The sequence below is a fragment of the Panthera uncia genome, chromosome D4 (assembly GCF_023721935.1).
Source record: "Panthera uncia isolate 11264 chromosome D4, Puncia_PCG_1.0, whole genome shotgun sequence".
NCBI lineage: Eukaryota > Metazoa > Chordata > Mammalia > Carnivora > Felidae > Panthera > Panthera uncia.
Genome location: NC_064807.1, coordinates 37,528,580 through 37,543,009, shown reverse-complemented (window position 1 = coordinate 37,543,009; position 14,430 = coordinate 37,528,580). Strand labels below are relative to the sequence as shown.

General features: G+C 37.4%; 1 protein-coding gene across 9 annotated transcripts in view; it reads left to right on the top strand.

Annotated features, from left to right (window-relative positions):
- Positions 1-14,430, top strand: part of MPDZ (multiple PDZ domain crumbs cell polarity complex component) — a 162,550-nt gene that overhangs the window by 106,483 nt on the left and 41,637 nt on the right. For all 9 annotated transcript variants that reach the window (XM_049617511.1, XM_049617427.1, XM_049617260.1 and 6 more), the window contains 3 exons: positions 1,573-1,677; positions 5,425-5,517; positions 12,628-12,805. In XM_049617511.1, the coding sequence (XP_049473468.1) occupies positions 1,573-1,677; positions 5,425-5,517; positions 12,628-12,805 (376 nt within the window). The remainder of the gene's footprint in view (positions 1-1,572; positions 1,678-5,424; positions 5,518-12,627; positions 12,806-14,430) is intronic.

Genomic DNA, 14,430 nt, shown 5'->3' with positions numbered 1-14,430 from the left:
CAGAGCGATCAGGTGCGACCAGGCTAGCTGATGCCCTGGTACAGCACTGCGCTGCATTTGTTTTATGCTTCTCGGGTTACAACAGCCTCATAAAAAGTGACGTCCTTTTCGTGATTGAGGATATAGGGATTTGGTCGTGGTGATTTACCCTCCCATTACACTCTTGATGAGCAACAGAGCTGTGTCTTCTGACTCCAAATTTAAGTGACCTCACAAGAGTGAATGCTTTTTATGGGATAACCAATATGTCTGGAATTACATATCCTCCTCACTCAGTAAATTATGCCAGTGGTATAATTCTTATTTTATTATGGCATAAAAGACAGTCCTTTTATCCTTGTCCTCCATTGCTAAGGTTTTATGTACTTATTGTCTTCATGGGTAAGTTATGGATAGCTGGCTTAATAGTCTTCATGATTTTTATATTGTGCAATTTTGATACATACTTCTTCTTTTAGTTGCACAAGGTGCTGAACCAACTTCAAATTGAGTGTTTCTCTTACCTAACTGTTCCTTAATTTGAAGATCTCGGGACCACCTCCTTGAACAATCAGTTCTGTAGCCTTGTATCAATCAGTTCTGTAGCCTTATAGGGCAGCAGTAAACTTGAACTTCTAAATATCAGTTTCTAAACATTATAGCTGTAGTCAGCATCTTGCTTCATGCCCTCCATATTGTAGGCATTCAGCCAGTATTTGTTGAATTAGTAAGTGACCATTCAAGGGCAAATATCAGGCTTTTCTCTAAAACCAAAATAGCTTATTAGGGAGTTGCTCCAAATTAGGAAGAGAATCTTCCCATAAACTTGTGATAGTTTAACTTCAGACTTTCGGGTTCATAACTTAATAGAGCTAACATATAATTATTATAATGCTTATCAGTGCCTAAAATTAATTATATATTATGGATGAATATAAAATAATTTGGGGTAAGTAGTGTTTTAGTAGAGCATGCCTGATTTTTGTCTGCTAAGGAACCCAGAAATCTTTGGATGAAATCAGTGTTATTGCTGCTTGTTATGTTTCTAAGGATTAGTAGATCTTTCTAAAAATTGCTGTTACTCTTCTCATTCAGAAATGAAAATAACGCTGCTTTCCTCCCTCACATAATTATTAGTAAGCATATAGTTTATCAGCATTTTAAAGTTTAATTGTCACTTGACATTTAAAGTAAAAAAAAAAAAAAAAAGAAACTTTAGGTGCAGCTGGGTAGCTCAGTCAGTTAATCGTTCAACTCTTGATTTCGGCTCAGGCTCAGGTTATGGTCTCATATCCTGAGATCGAGCCCCACTGAGTGTGGAACCTACATGAGATGCTCTCTCTCTTCCTCTGTCTCTCTCTCTCTCTTTCTCTCTCTAAAAAAAAAAATGTAAACCTTAACCTGTTATTTTTGCTTATAGGATGCTTTATCTTTTCCAAGTTTGGATTCTCTGCTGAATAAGCTGTTAAATGAAAAAATGAAAAAATAGGGATGAAGGGACAATATAATTTTATTTCTATATTTCAGAAACTTTGCCTGTTAGGCAAAAAACTTTGCTTCCTTTTTTTCCCCCTGGATTGTGTTCTGTTTCAGAATTACTTATGTGCCTGCAGAACATTTGGAAGAGTTCAAAATAAATTTGGGGCAACAATCTGGAGGAATAATGGCACTGGATATATTTTCTTCATATACTGGCAGGTGAGTGAAGCTGTAAGTTGGCTGCAATGAGTGACTGATACAGAAAGCTAGAAAGACTTTAGGAGCCAGAGTCAGGGAGGACTAACAATGAAAAAGAATGGATTCCTTTTCTCTCTTCTAAGATTTTAAAAATACTCAGCCCCCATTACTTGAGAAATTATCATATAGTGTGGAAAATACATGACAGTTCAAATCAAGAAATTAAAATCCTCTTTAGTTGCACCACTCAGTATGGTACTTTTAACAGACTGGGTTTTGGGAATTTACCCCAGATTTCAGTATTATTTCATTGATTCCCTGGAGCCTACAGTTCGTATGGTATTGTATCATGGTTTTTCCTCTTTCATAAATGTTTTCAAACACATTCAGAAATTATACTTAGTTTTTTATTAACATACATACCAATTCAGAAACATTTTTAATGATTATTTCTTACTCTTTTGGAGTGTTGTGAACTGAACATCTTTGTATATATGCATGTTAGGCGACAGTGTATGGCTTTTTGAAGGCTTTTGACACATAATTTATTAAGAACCTTTAACACAGAGGAAGGTTTTCTTATCTCCCCTAAGAATGTCAGAAAGTAAATTTTGCTGCTGCTGCTGACTGAGTTCAACACAGGAAGAGAAATGTTGTCAAATTGCTTTTCCATGAAGAATGAACCATTTTACACTCTCAACCCCAGGCCTGTTTTTTTCAGTTGCATTAACAACTGAGTGCCAGATTTCCCTTTAAGCATGGCAGAGAAGTGATGGCTCTGCAAACATTCTGGAGTGTTCTCACAAGAGTTCTGCCATTCCATAGAGGATGTCAGAACATCCCGGAACACCCGGGTGTCCAGTGACTGTGCAGGTATCTTGATACAGCATCACGGTTTCCTCTGCGAAGTGCTCATGACTGGAGTAATACAGAAAGCATTAGGGAAGGGAAAGGTATTTTATGAGCTAATAAGGAGGCGGAATGTCATAGGCCTTGGGGCCTCATGAATTTTATGGGAAAAGGAGTATTCACTCCACCCTGTGCACAGTTCAGCCATACCCCTCTCTAGAATTTGTCTCATGGTTAATGGCATTAATTGATTATAGCTTCCTGTCAAAATGGTAAAGCAATAATTCCAGTATCCCCCTAAAATATTATTTCGAATAGTTTAAAGACTATGCCAAGGTAACATCATATTCCTATTAAGTTCTGAGGCCTTACAAGCTCTCAAAAGTCTTTAGAGAAACAGCCACTTTCAGCACTGTGTGCTCCCTCCCAGCACATTGACCTGGATTGTCCAGTGCTGTGACTACCTGCTTCATTGCAGAGAAAGTATATTTGCTGTTAGTACAAGGGCCCTCAAAACAAAACAGCCTGCATTTTGTAGAAAAGGAATCTGCACCGGAGAGGATAAGTAATTTGTCCAAGTTCCGTAGCTACTAATTGGCAGAGCCAAGATTAGAATATAAACAGTCAGGCCCTATGTTCTTAACCTTTGTACTCAAAGAGAGAATTGCACAAGCCCAGTATAAAAATATGGGACAGTATAGCATGGAGGTTAGAGCTCAGGTTTTATAATAAGATGGCCTCAGTTCATACCTTACCTCTGTTACTTTACTGTGTGACCTTGTGCCAATTTCTCAAATCTGAATGCAGATGTACAAAGAGTTGTTATACTTGATAGAAATGTCATTGGTAGTGGCCAAACACAGGTGCAAAGAAGTCTAATTCATTCTTAGCCAAATGAGTTCAGGAGAAGAGAACTGGTCCCTTCTGTTCTCTGGAGCACACGGCACTTGATTCCTGTAAACCACATTCTAAGATGGATAAGGAATGAATGAACAGCACATTTATAGGAGCTTATCTGGGTTGATTAAAGGATTCTAGGATTATAGAATCATTTGAAGAAAATGGAGTTTTTGTATCAGAGGATTCGGGATATTAGTCTTACAGCTAAAAAGGTAGGAACATGAGGTTAGTGTATTTGAGAGGGTATCTGTGTAGCTCCCTGAGCTTGGGCTTGATGGGTAAGAACTTCTCTCATCCCCATGGCTGTCACTGAATATTTCAGGAACTCATTTTAAGTTCTCATTATTGTCTGTGTTCCATACCGGCTTCTCTGCCATCTTCCCTCCAGCTGTATTTCCTGAGGGTTAGCCTAGTTTTCACCTGTCTACCCTGTATCTTCAGGAATACGGTTTCCCTCAGTCTCTCTAGTCCTCAGTCTGCTCCTCAACATCCTTCTTAAATCCCCTTTTTGGACCCATTCCCATCAGTCTTGTCCCACTGTCACGCTTAGGCTCCTGGGTCCCAGCCTCATTCAGAACCTTGTTACCTCAATTTGCACAGGAAGGGAATTCAAACATACGACAATGGGTAGGACAGATAGGCAGAATTCCTCTTCACATGAAACCAAAAATCTAACATTTAGGTCAAAGGAAGAATGAGACATTCAAGGAGAGCCTGGACAGTTGCTTTCCAAAGATGTTGTGAAACACATTCAAACACAGATGGATTATTGGGTTTGGGTTATATGACTTCTGATCTCAGAGTCTAAAGTTTATACAATTTGACAGAGTTGAGTATTCATATCACTGGAGAATAGACATAACTTGAGCATACACTTTCTTTAGATTATTCAGCTTCTATAAAAGTCAACTGGAAACATTTATTAAATTATAATTTTTACAGCCTTCTCTGCTTTCAAAAGAATGTGTTCACGTATGTCTTTAGAAATCCGATTTTTGCTAACAGTGTAAGGACACACTATAATCGATTTAATCATTCTCTCTTGCTCTTACAATGTATTGATGCAGCGTATACACTTTTGAAAAACAAAGTATGTATCGATATGGTTTTATTTACAGTTTAATTTAAAATTAGTTAACAGACTGAACACATTTTTTTTTACGTGCCTGGCATTTGGCAAAATCTGAATTCCTAAAGAAGTTGAAAAGTGGCCTTGAATACAGGTACATTGTACACTGCTTTCTGTGAGGAGTATTCTATGCATGACCCCTCTGGGTGGGCTGAAGCTGGACCTAAAGCATCTTCTGTCTTCCTTGAAGGGAAAGCTTTGGTCTGTCCTTAGGAGGCAGAGATGCTAATTTTCTGTCTTACTTGTGGATAAGTTCTTTCAAGAACGGAATCAATCAGGGCCATACAAGTTTATAACCCACATGCTGCTTCTATCTCTTATATGTTTAGTTTAAGAAATATTTGTTGAGGGGCGCCTGGGTGACTCAGTCAGTTAAGCGTCCGACTTCAGCTCAGGTCATGATCTCACAGTCTGTGGGTTTGAGCCCCGCATCAGGCTCTGTGCTGACAGACGGGAGCCTAGAGCTTGCTTCAGATTCTGTGTCTCCCTCTCTCTCTGCCCCTCCCCCATTCCCCCCCCCCCAAAAATAAATAAACATGAAAAAAATTTTAAAAAAGAGAAATACTTGTTGAATGTTTTTCTTTAAAGTTCTTGCATTTATCCCTTTCTTGTTCCTTTCCCATATTTCCTTGGGAAAGAAACAGACTAGCTAAGAATCTTAAGTGTTCATCTTATATCTCCAGACTAAGTTGTGGTAGATTGATTCTAATATAAGGTTTTCATTTTGTTTCATTAGGTTTTTCTTTTCCCCTTAATGTAAAATTGGCCAAGTATGTAAAAATATAAGGTAGCTCTGCATTTTTAGCCAAATAAATAATACGGTATATATAAGACAAACTTGCATAGTTTTACTAGGATTTTGGAGTACTCACTATGTAAATTTTTAACAGAGACATTCCAGAACTACCAGAGCGAGAAGAAGGAGAGGGAGAAGAAAGTGAGCTTCAAAATGCAGCATACAGTAATTGGAATCAGCCCAGACGGTAAGGACTATTTCTGTCTTCTGCCTACTCAGTGTTTAAAGATAGGGAGGTGTGGTTTCAAGTACTGGATTACAACTTGCTGCTGTGACATCAAGCAAGGTGTTTTAATATCCCTTACCGTCCGTTTCTTCATGTGTGCAGTGGAGAAGATAACGTGTTACTCCACGGGGTTGAAACTAACATGTATACAAAGGTTTGGCACGTAGTAGGGGTAAAATGTGGTTGACTAGAGAAAATTATGCACAGGTAGATAGAATGCATAATATTTTCTATAGAGTTTGATCTTAGGTATACCACCAAATGTTAATTTAAATTTTCTCTAGCATTTATAGCATATATATTCAAAACGTGTGTGTGTGTGTGTGCGCGCTCGCGTGTGTAAGCATCTTGTTATCACAGGCTGTAGTTATTTTAACCCATGCTCTGTCTGGAGCCAATTTCATATATAGAAAAGATAACTTTCCTAAATATGTTCCTATATATCCCTATGCATCACTAAGGCATATTTTTGTATTCATGCTGAGTAAAATCAAATCCAGTTTCATAGGAATTTATTGAGCTCTGATTATGGATGCACATGTTTTTGTGAATAACAGGGAAGTATAAGACAGAAATCCTACCTTCAAGGAAGTGTAATATACTTGGATAGACAAGATACAGAGACACACAAAATAATGAAGGAAAAAAATGTAAGGTGTTTTGCATTAAGTATAAAATAGAAGTAGTCACTGGATCGTCCCTATAAATAGATCTACAAGTGACCATCATCATGGTTTCTTGCACTTATTTAGTAAACACTTAATATTTATTCTACAATGAATAAATAAAATACTGTGAAGAGAAAAATTTCTACTATTCAGGGATGTAATACAGTTTGATGATTTCCTTGCTTACATTTAAACATTTCTGGTTGAGTCATATTCAAAATGTAGAAAACATTTTATATTGCTTTCACAAAAATCAGTAAGCATTTCTAGCCATTTAAAATGACTTTTTGAGAGGCTCCTGGGTGGCTCAGTTGGTTAAGCATCCAATTTCAGCTCAGGTCATGATCTCATGGTTCATGGGTTTGAGCCCCGCCTCAGGCTCTGTCCTGACAGCTGGGGGCCTGGAGCCTGCTTCGGATTCTGTGTCTCCCCCTCTCTGCCCGTCCCCCTTCATGCTCTGTCTCTGTCTCTCTCTCTGTCTCTTTCTCTCTCTCTCTGTCTCAAAAATAAACACTAAAAAAAAATAAAATAACTTTTTGATTGGAATTCTTGTAAAGCTATTTAGGCTGCTTAAAGAAATCAAGGTCTTTCTGAATCATTCTCACACTCAGACCAAAATATAAATGCTAGATCTGTGGCAGAAAATAGATTATGGTGTTTCTTGTTTATATGAAGATAAAGGCAAAAGTAAGTTAGATGAAATTATTTTGTAGCTGGTGATCCTAGTGATAAACTTGAATTTTGTTGGAGGACAGAAATCACAAGTCTAATTTTAAGATAGATTTATCAGCTTTTAATAACATTGTTGGAGAAAAAGTAGATTTTAGGAGACAATATGCAAAAAGTTTGGAGTCCCTAAGAGCCATGTTAGAATTCTAAGTTTGACACTTTTTAAGATAAATTTCTTAATCTCTGCTAGGTTTGTTTCTTCATCTGTAAAATGAGGTTAATAATCACATCTTTTAGATTTGGAGAATTCAGTGTGATAATGCACGTAAAATTTTTAGCACAGTGCCTTGTGCAGAATAAGCAGTCAGTGGTTGGCCTGGTCAGTAATCACCGCCATGACTAATAACTAAGCAAATAAAAAATGTTGAACACAGGAATCTGATATTTTATTATGAGAAAGAATTGGGTGTAACTTCGGAAGTGGAAGATTTTTATACTTCTAGCCTGAGTTTTAGTCTTCACATCTCTAAAGGTGATAGCTACTTTACAGAGAGAATATGTTTGGAGCTTCCAGAAATCTTAAACAAGGTACCCTGTGCTAAGGCATTTTTTGGGAACAGTTCACAGAATAGCATGAGGAAGCTTGTCGAACTAACCAGAGCTTTTAGTAAACGAGGAGCAAGTGTCATGAATATGCATTACAACACGGGAAATATGATGGGACATTCATTTATGCAGTTTAAAAAAGTTTACTTTGTGTGGCAATAGAGGATATTTGTTAGCAAAGTATAAATTTTAAGAATGCAAATAAGCTGTTACTCTTATTTTGCATGTGATTTTCATGTACAGAATTGGTATCATACTCTATGTGCCATTTTCTTGCTTGCTTATTTTCTCTCAATCCAGTGATTTGGAGATCCATCATGTTGATACTCAATTCATTCAGTTTAGTTGTTGCAGTGCATTTCAGCACATGAATACACCACCATTTATTCCCAGATTGCTACTTGAGTAGTTAACATTTATCCACAACTACAATAATTGTGTGCCATAAATATAGCTATTTCCTTACACATATGTGTGAGGATTTATCTAGGTATGTTTCCAAAAGAGGAATTGCTGGCTCATAGATTTAAATGTATTATTTATTTTATTAGAAGTTGTCAAATTGCTTTTTAAGGTGGCTGTACCAACTTTTAAATCAGGCAGTTCTAACATATGAGAGTTTCCTTTTCCCCATGTCCTTGTGACCACATCATAGGATCATTTAAAAAACACGTTTTTTTTTTGTCAATCTGATGGTTAGAAAATGGTATCTTGTGTTAATAAGCAGCGTATAGGTATAATAGGAGTAAGGTGGTGGGGTACACATTTTCTCATCTGTCATCTGGATTGAATTTTATATCTTGCTTACCTTGCTGCAGTAATCATAATCTCAATCTTCATAATAAGAGTAGTAAAAGATTTATTGATTGCTTGCTCTGTGCCAAAGCTTTATTTTGCACCTTGCATACCTTTATTAATCTGGTCCTCACAGTAATTGACATAGAGAGACTTACTGGATCCATTTCCCGGCTGAGGAAGGGTAAAAGAGAGACTAAATAAGTTGCAGAGGGTCACACAATTGTTAAGGAGCAAAAAATTGGGACTTGAAAAGAGGGAGTCGGTTCAGAGCTCAGGCAGCCTGGCCTCAGAGCTCTTTTACCTTTGCTTTTCTGAATTTCACTCTCCGCAAACCTGTGTATTGGTCTCAAGGAAGGCTGCCATTATTCCGTTCAACTGAGTCTGAACATGTTCTATAACATTTTTCTTTCACACATCTCCTTTTTTCTGTCCACAGCATGTTTTACCGTGTCCTGTTCAGTGAATAACGAGTCTGGTTCCTTGCTCTGGTCATTCGGCAGCTCGGTCCTTGTTATCTTCCCCAGTGTTTTAAGGAGTTACAGCCTTTCTCCTGGCAAATATGTTGTATTTGAAAACACTTTACTATCTGCCAGACCCTATGTAGACATACAGTGCTATTTTCCAAAGGTTGTTTAACTTCTCTGAGCCTCTTCCCTTTGTAAAATGAATGAAAGTAAACAAACTCATATAGAAAATTATGCTGAGCACATGATAAGCTCTTAATAAGTGTTTCCTGCTGCTATTTTTATTGTTTGAGAAATTATAAGAATCGGTCTCCCCAATTCACACTAACTACAAAGAACCCTAGGAGACATTTTCTTTCTTTGCTTTATTTTTTTCCTTTTTAAGAGAAGGGTTAAGGAGTCCTACATACGTATTCTGAATTCTTAAATGTCTCCCTACAAATGGCTAAATTTACTGACATCTTTACTTTGCCATTTTATCTTAGGAATTGCTTTAAGAAACAAGAAAGTTTTGGTTCTTGTCTTTCACAGAATTCCCACAGTGAAAGAATATGAGGACTAGGATTTTAACCAGTTTAAACTATTTATACAAATATTATTAAGATTCAGGAACCTGATAACATCCTTTCGAACTAAATAGTTAGGTCTCTAGGATTATAGATTTCTAATAAAAAAAAAAATGCTGACTTCATCTGCCTTCATCTGGCCAGGGGCTGTCCTCTCCCTCCACCCATGGTACTCCTTTATACCCAGCCTTTTCTTACTGGGACCTCCCTCACTACACAGGAGTCCACACTCCAATCTTTCCTGTCCTCTGGACACTCCTCAAAGCTCCTCAAATTGAGGCCATGTTTGGACCATGCTTTGTTTTCCTATTTAATGCCCAACGTTGTCTCCCATCCTGTAGCCCGGAGCAGACTGCATTATCTCAGAGCTCTCTGCTAGGTTTCTCTGCTTTTTTTCCAGCACCCTGAGCTGCTTGTTCCTCCTCCCAGCCAGACACCTACCTCACTGCAAATCACCTTGTTCTTATCTCCCAGCCTTTTCTTAAGACATAAATTTAGTGCATTCATAGCTCTTAGAGCTATATGCAGTCACTAAATAGGAGTTCCTGTGTTTATTATAGGGGTAGGGGAAGTGCACTCAATCAGGGGAGGTGGCAAGCACCAAGGCCCCAGAGCAGAGAGCATGCCTGACCTACTTAAGGAACAACAAGAAGATGCTGGGGTAGCTGGAGTATAGAGAGGAAAGCAGAATTGTGGGAGAGGAATTTAGGGCGGCGGTGTGGGATCAAATCACGTAGGATATTGTCAGCCACTGCTTTTCATGCCCGGACTGCTAGGTACCAGGTCTACCTTGGCAAGGAGGATTTCTACAGAGACAAGCTTCTGACATGGAGTGTGCAGGAATGTTCTTTTCCTTGATTTGATTGCCAAGTGTAGAAGCTACCATCTGTTCAGGGGTGGCTGAATTTCTTGGTTTCTTAATGTCTGCAGTATTAGAGCTCCTGGAAAATGGTACTTTTACGTTGGTCTGCGTCCCAGCCAGGAGTGTGAGTCCAGCATTTGCTTGTAACAAATCAGCTTCAGAATGGCATTAGTGTTTATCAGACCCTATAAAACATATAATTGAGAAAGTGTTTAATAAAATGATTTTGTTTCACTACCGGTAAAACCTTAAATTGGCAAAATTTCATAAATTGGCAAAAATTAACTTACATTACATTACATTGAGTTTTTAAAATTACATTAACTTACATTACATTGAGTTTTTAAAAATTTTGTTACAATTTTTGACCATATGAACCATTTTTTAAGTGTGCAAATCACTGGCATTAAGAACATTCCCATTGCTGCATAGCCATCACTACCATCTATCTCCAGAACTTAAATCGTCTTACAAAACTGAAAATGTGTACCTGTTAAATAATAACTCCCCATTTCTGCCTACCCCCATTTGCTAGCAATCACCATTCTTCTTTCTTTTCCCCCAGTCTTACTGAGAATTGAACATACATCACTGTATAAGTTTAAGGCAAATAGCATGATGGCTTGATTTTATATGTGTCCTCGAAAGATTATCACAATAGGTTTCAAGCCTTACGTTTAAGTCCTTGATCCATTTCAAGTTAATTTTTGTGTGTGGTATAAAATACGAATCCCTTTCAATTCTTTTACATGTAAATATTCCATTATCCTGGCACCATTTATTGAAGAGACTTTCTTTTCTCCATTGAGTATTCTTGCCTCCCTTGTCAAATATTAGTTGACCTTATTATATATTCTTGTGTTTATTTCTGGGCTCTTGATTCTGTTTCACTGGTCTATGTGACTGTTTTTATGCCAGAACTATACTGTTTTGAGTGACTGTAACTTTATAAGTACAGCTTGAAATCAGGAAGTGTGATGCCTCCTGCTTTGTTCTTTTTTCCTCAGGCTTTCATTGACTATTTAGATGGAGTCTTTTGTGATTCCATATAAATTCTAGAGGAGTTTTTTTTTTTTTTTCTATTTCTGTAAAAAATGCCATTGGAATCTTGATAGGAATTGCATTGAATCTATAGATGTTTTTTGTTAGTATTCACATTTTAGCAATATTCTTCCAACCCATGAACACAGGATACCTTTCCATTTATCTGTGTCTTCTTTGGTTTATTTTGTGAATGTCTTGTTGTTTTCAGAGTAGAGAAATGTCAAGTCCTTAAATGTATTACTATTTTATTATTTTTGGTGCTACTGTAAATGAGATCAATTATTTTTTTTCCAGAAATTTTGTTGTCAGTATATAGAGATGTTACTTATTTCTGTATGTTAATTTTGTATCCCACAACTTTACTGAATTCATTGATTAGATTTAACAGTGTTTTGATTATTTTTGATTTATGTATAGAAAATTATGTCATCTCCATAGAGACAATTTTAATTCTTCCTTTCCAATTCTGATACCTTCTGAATATTTTTCTTGCCTGATTGCGCTAGCTGGGGTTTCCAGCAATATGTTGAACAGGTGTGGTGAAAGTGGACACCTTTGTCTTGTCCTGATCTTAGAGGAAATCCTTCCATACTGTTTTCCATAGTGACTGCAACATTTTACATTCTACCAACAGCACAGAAGGATCCAATTTCTCCTTGCCAACACTTCCTTTCTCTCTTTGTTTGTTTGTTTGTTTGTTTCTTGATAATAGCCATCCCAGTGGGTGTGAGGTGGTATCACACTGTGGTTTTGATTTGCATTTCCCTAATGATCAGTGATGTTGAGCATCTTTCATGAGCTTTTGGGCCATTTGTATATCATTTTTGGAGAAAAGTCTGTTTAATTCCTTTGTCCATTTTTTAATCAGACGGCTTAATTTTTTAATTTTTTTAAATTTTAATGCTTATTTATTTTTGAGAGAGAGAGAGAGAGAGAGAAAGCGAGAGTGTGAGCGGGGGAAGGGCAGAGAGAGAGAGAGGAAGACACAGAATGAGAAGCAGGCTCCAGGCTCAGAACTGTCAACAGAGAGCTGGACACAGGGCTTGAACTCACCAGCTGGAGATCATGACCTGACGCTTAACTAACCCGAAGGCTTAATTTTTTATTGTTATGTTTTGGTGTTCTCTAAGAATTCTAGATATCAATCCCTATCTAAAGAGTGATTTGCAAGTATTTTCTCCCAATCTGTGTGTTTCCTTTTTACTTTATTGATAGTATTTTTTGATTAACACAAGTTGTTTTTTTTTATTTTTTTGAAGTCCAGTTTGTTTGTCTTGTCGTTTGTTGCTTGGGACTTTGGAGTCATATCCAAAAATCATTGCAAAGCCCAGTGTTGTGAGACTTCTCTCTCTAAGCTTTCTTATAAGAGTTTACAATTTTATTTATCTTTATAGGGTTGAACTTTGGAGAGAACCAAGCAAATCCTTGGGCATCAGCATTGTTGGTGGACGAGGCATGGGGAGTCGTCTAAGCAACGGTGAAGTGATGAGGGGCATTTTCATCAAACATGTTCTTGAAGATAGTCCAGCTGGCACAAATGGAACCTTGAAACCCGGAGATAGAATAGTAGAGGTATCCTCTAGTGAGCTTTCTGTGCCAAAGTTCCCTCCCTCTTCCATCCTTTTTACTAAGGGAATCGTTGTCTTTACACTGCTTACTCGACCCAACATGAAAGTCAAATGTGCTTGTGGTGGAGGCATCTCTCTCTCATATGTCCCATTTCATCTATAATTTTTCTCTTTAGAGCATGGTGACAGATTATATATCTTGATTCAGACACTGGTGTTTGGAGGTATCATCAACTATTTTTAAAAACATTGGCCCTGAATTAAAATAATGAAGTTCTGTTTGAAAGAACAAAGCAAATTTCTTGGGGAAAAATTGAATTGTTTGAAATTATGTATACATGTACAGAATGTGTACATCATAACTAAGCTCTCCAGTGAGATTTTATTTCAAGAAATGCTTTGTCACGATCATTTCATTGTAGATTAACTTCGTTGGATAAGATTGTTTTCCAAGTGAGTCTCTTTGGTAAATCTTTTATGCTAATCACCCTGGTAACCTTTTATATAAATGCCCCACCCCCACAATCCAGGCTCAGATTTTCCTCCTACTTCTCAGTGCTGTGCCCATTTATCACTGAGGAGTGTGTGTGTGTGTGTGTGTGTGTGTGTGTGTGTGTGTGTATTTACACACTCACGTATGTGTAACTTTGTTATGAACAAGAGAAGTATTTGGTCAAATTGTTGCTAATCTCTTAATTCAAAACAAAGTATAATATGTTAAATAGACTTTTCTTCCTTGGTCACTACTCATTTACTCAGCAAATATTCCTGGAACAGCTGTTGCATTCCAGATGCTACGACAGGCTCTGGGCATTCTGCAGTAAACAAGGCACCATGCCTGCCTGTCAAGTGTGACAGACTTAACAAGTAATCAAGTCACTTCAGAACAGTATGATAAATTATTTGATCAGGGTAAGTGTAGTTTTAGTTAAGAGGGTGGAGGGAGGGTACCTGACCCAGATTTGCTAAATTGTCAGAATTTATAGAGTAGAATAAGAGACAACTTCCCAGTAGAAACCAATCACTTTATTATTATAAGAACCATTATATTTACTTTATGCAAGTGATTGTCTCTCATTTTCTAAATCCATATAACTAATAATTAATAATGCGTTAAAATGTATTAATTGTGTAGAAAAAGATGATAACATATTAACCACAACTTTAAAATGAACAGTTTCAGGATTTATTTATTTAGTCCTTTACTGGTTGATTGTCTGTGAGAGCTAAAGAGGGAGGAAGATTGAGACATGGTAGGACAAGGGTCATATCTTTTCTGTTTTGTTTTGTTTTTTTCCTCCAACCATTTATAAGGGAGAATAATGGGCTTTTTCTCTCTTCCTGCATCCTTGCCTTTCATTAGGTGATATCTTAGCCCCTTTATAAAGAAATGTTTACTTATTTGTTTTGAGAGAGAGTGCACGTGTGTGAATGGGGGGAGGGGCAGAGAGAGAGGGAAAGAAAGAATCCCAAGCAGGCTCTTTGCTGTCAGCACAGAGCCCAGTGCAGGCTCAAACTCATGAACCGTGAGATCATGACCTTAGCCAAAATCAAGAGTTGGACATTTAACAGACTGAGCCACCCAGGCGGGCCCAGAGCACCTTCTTAAAGAACTCTTTTTTAGCTAGA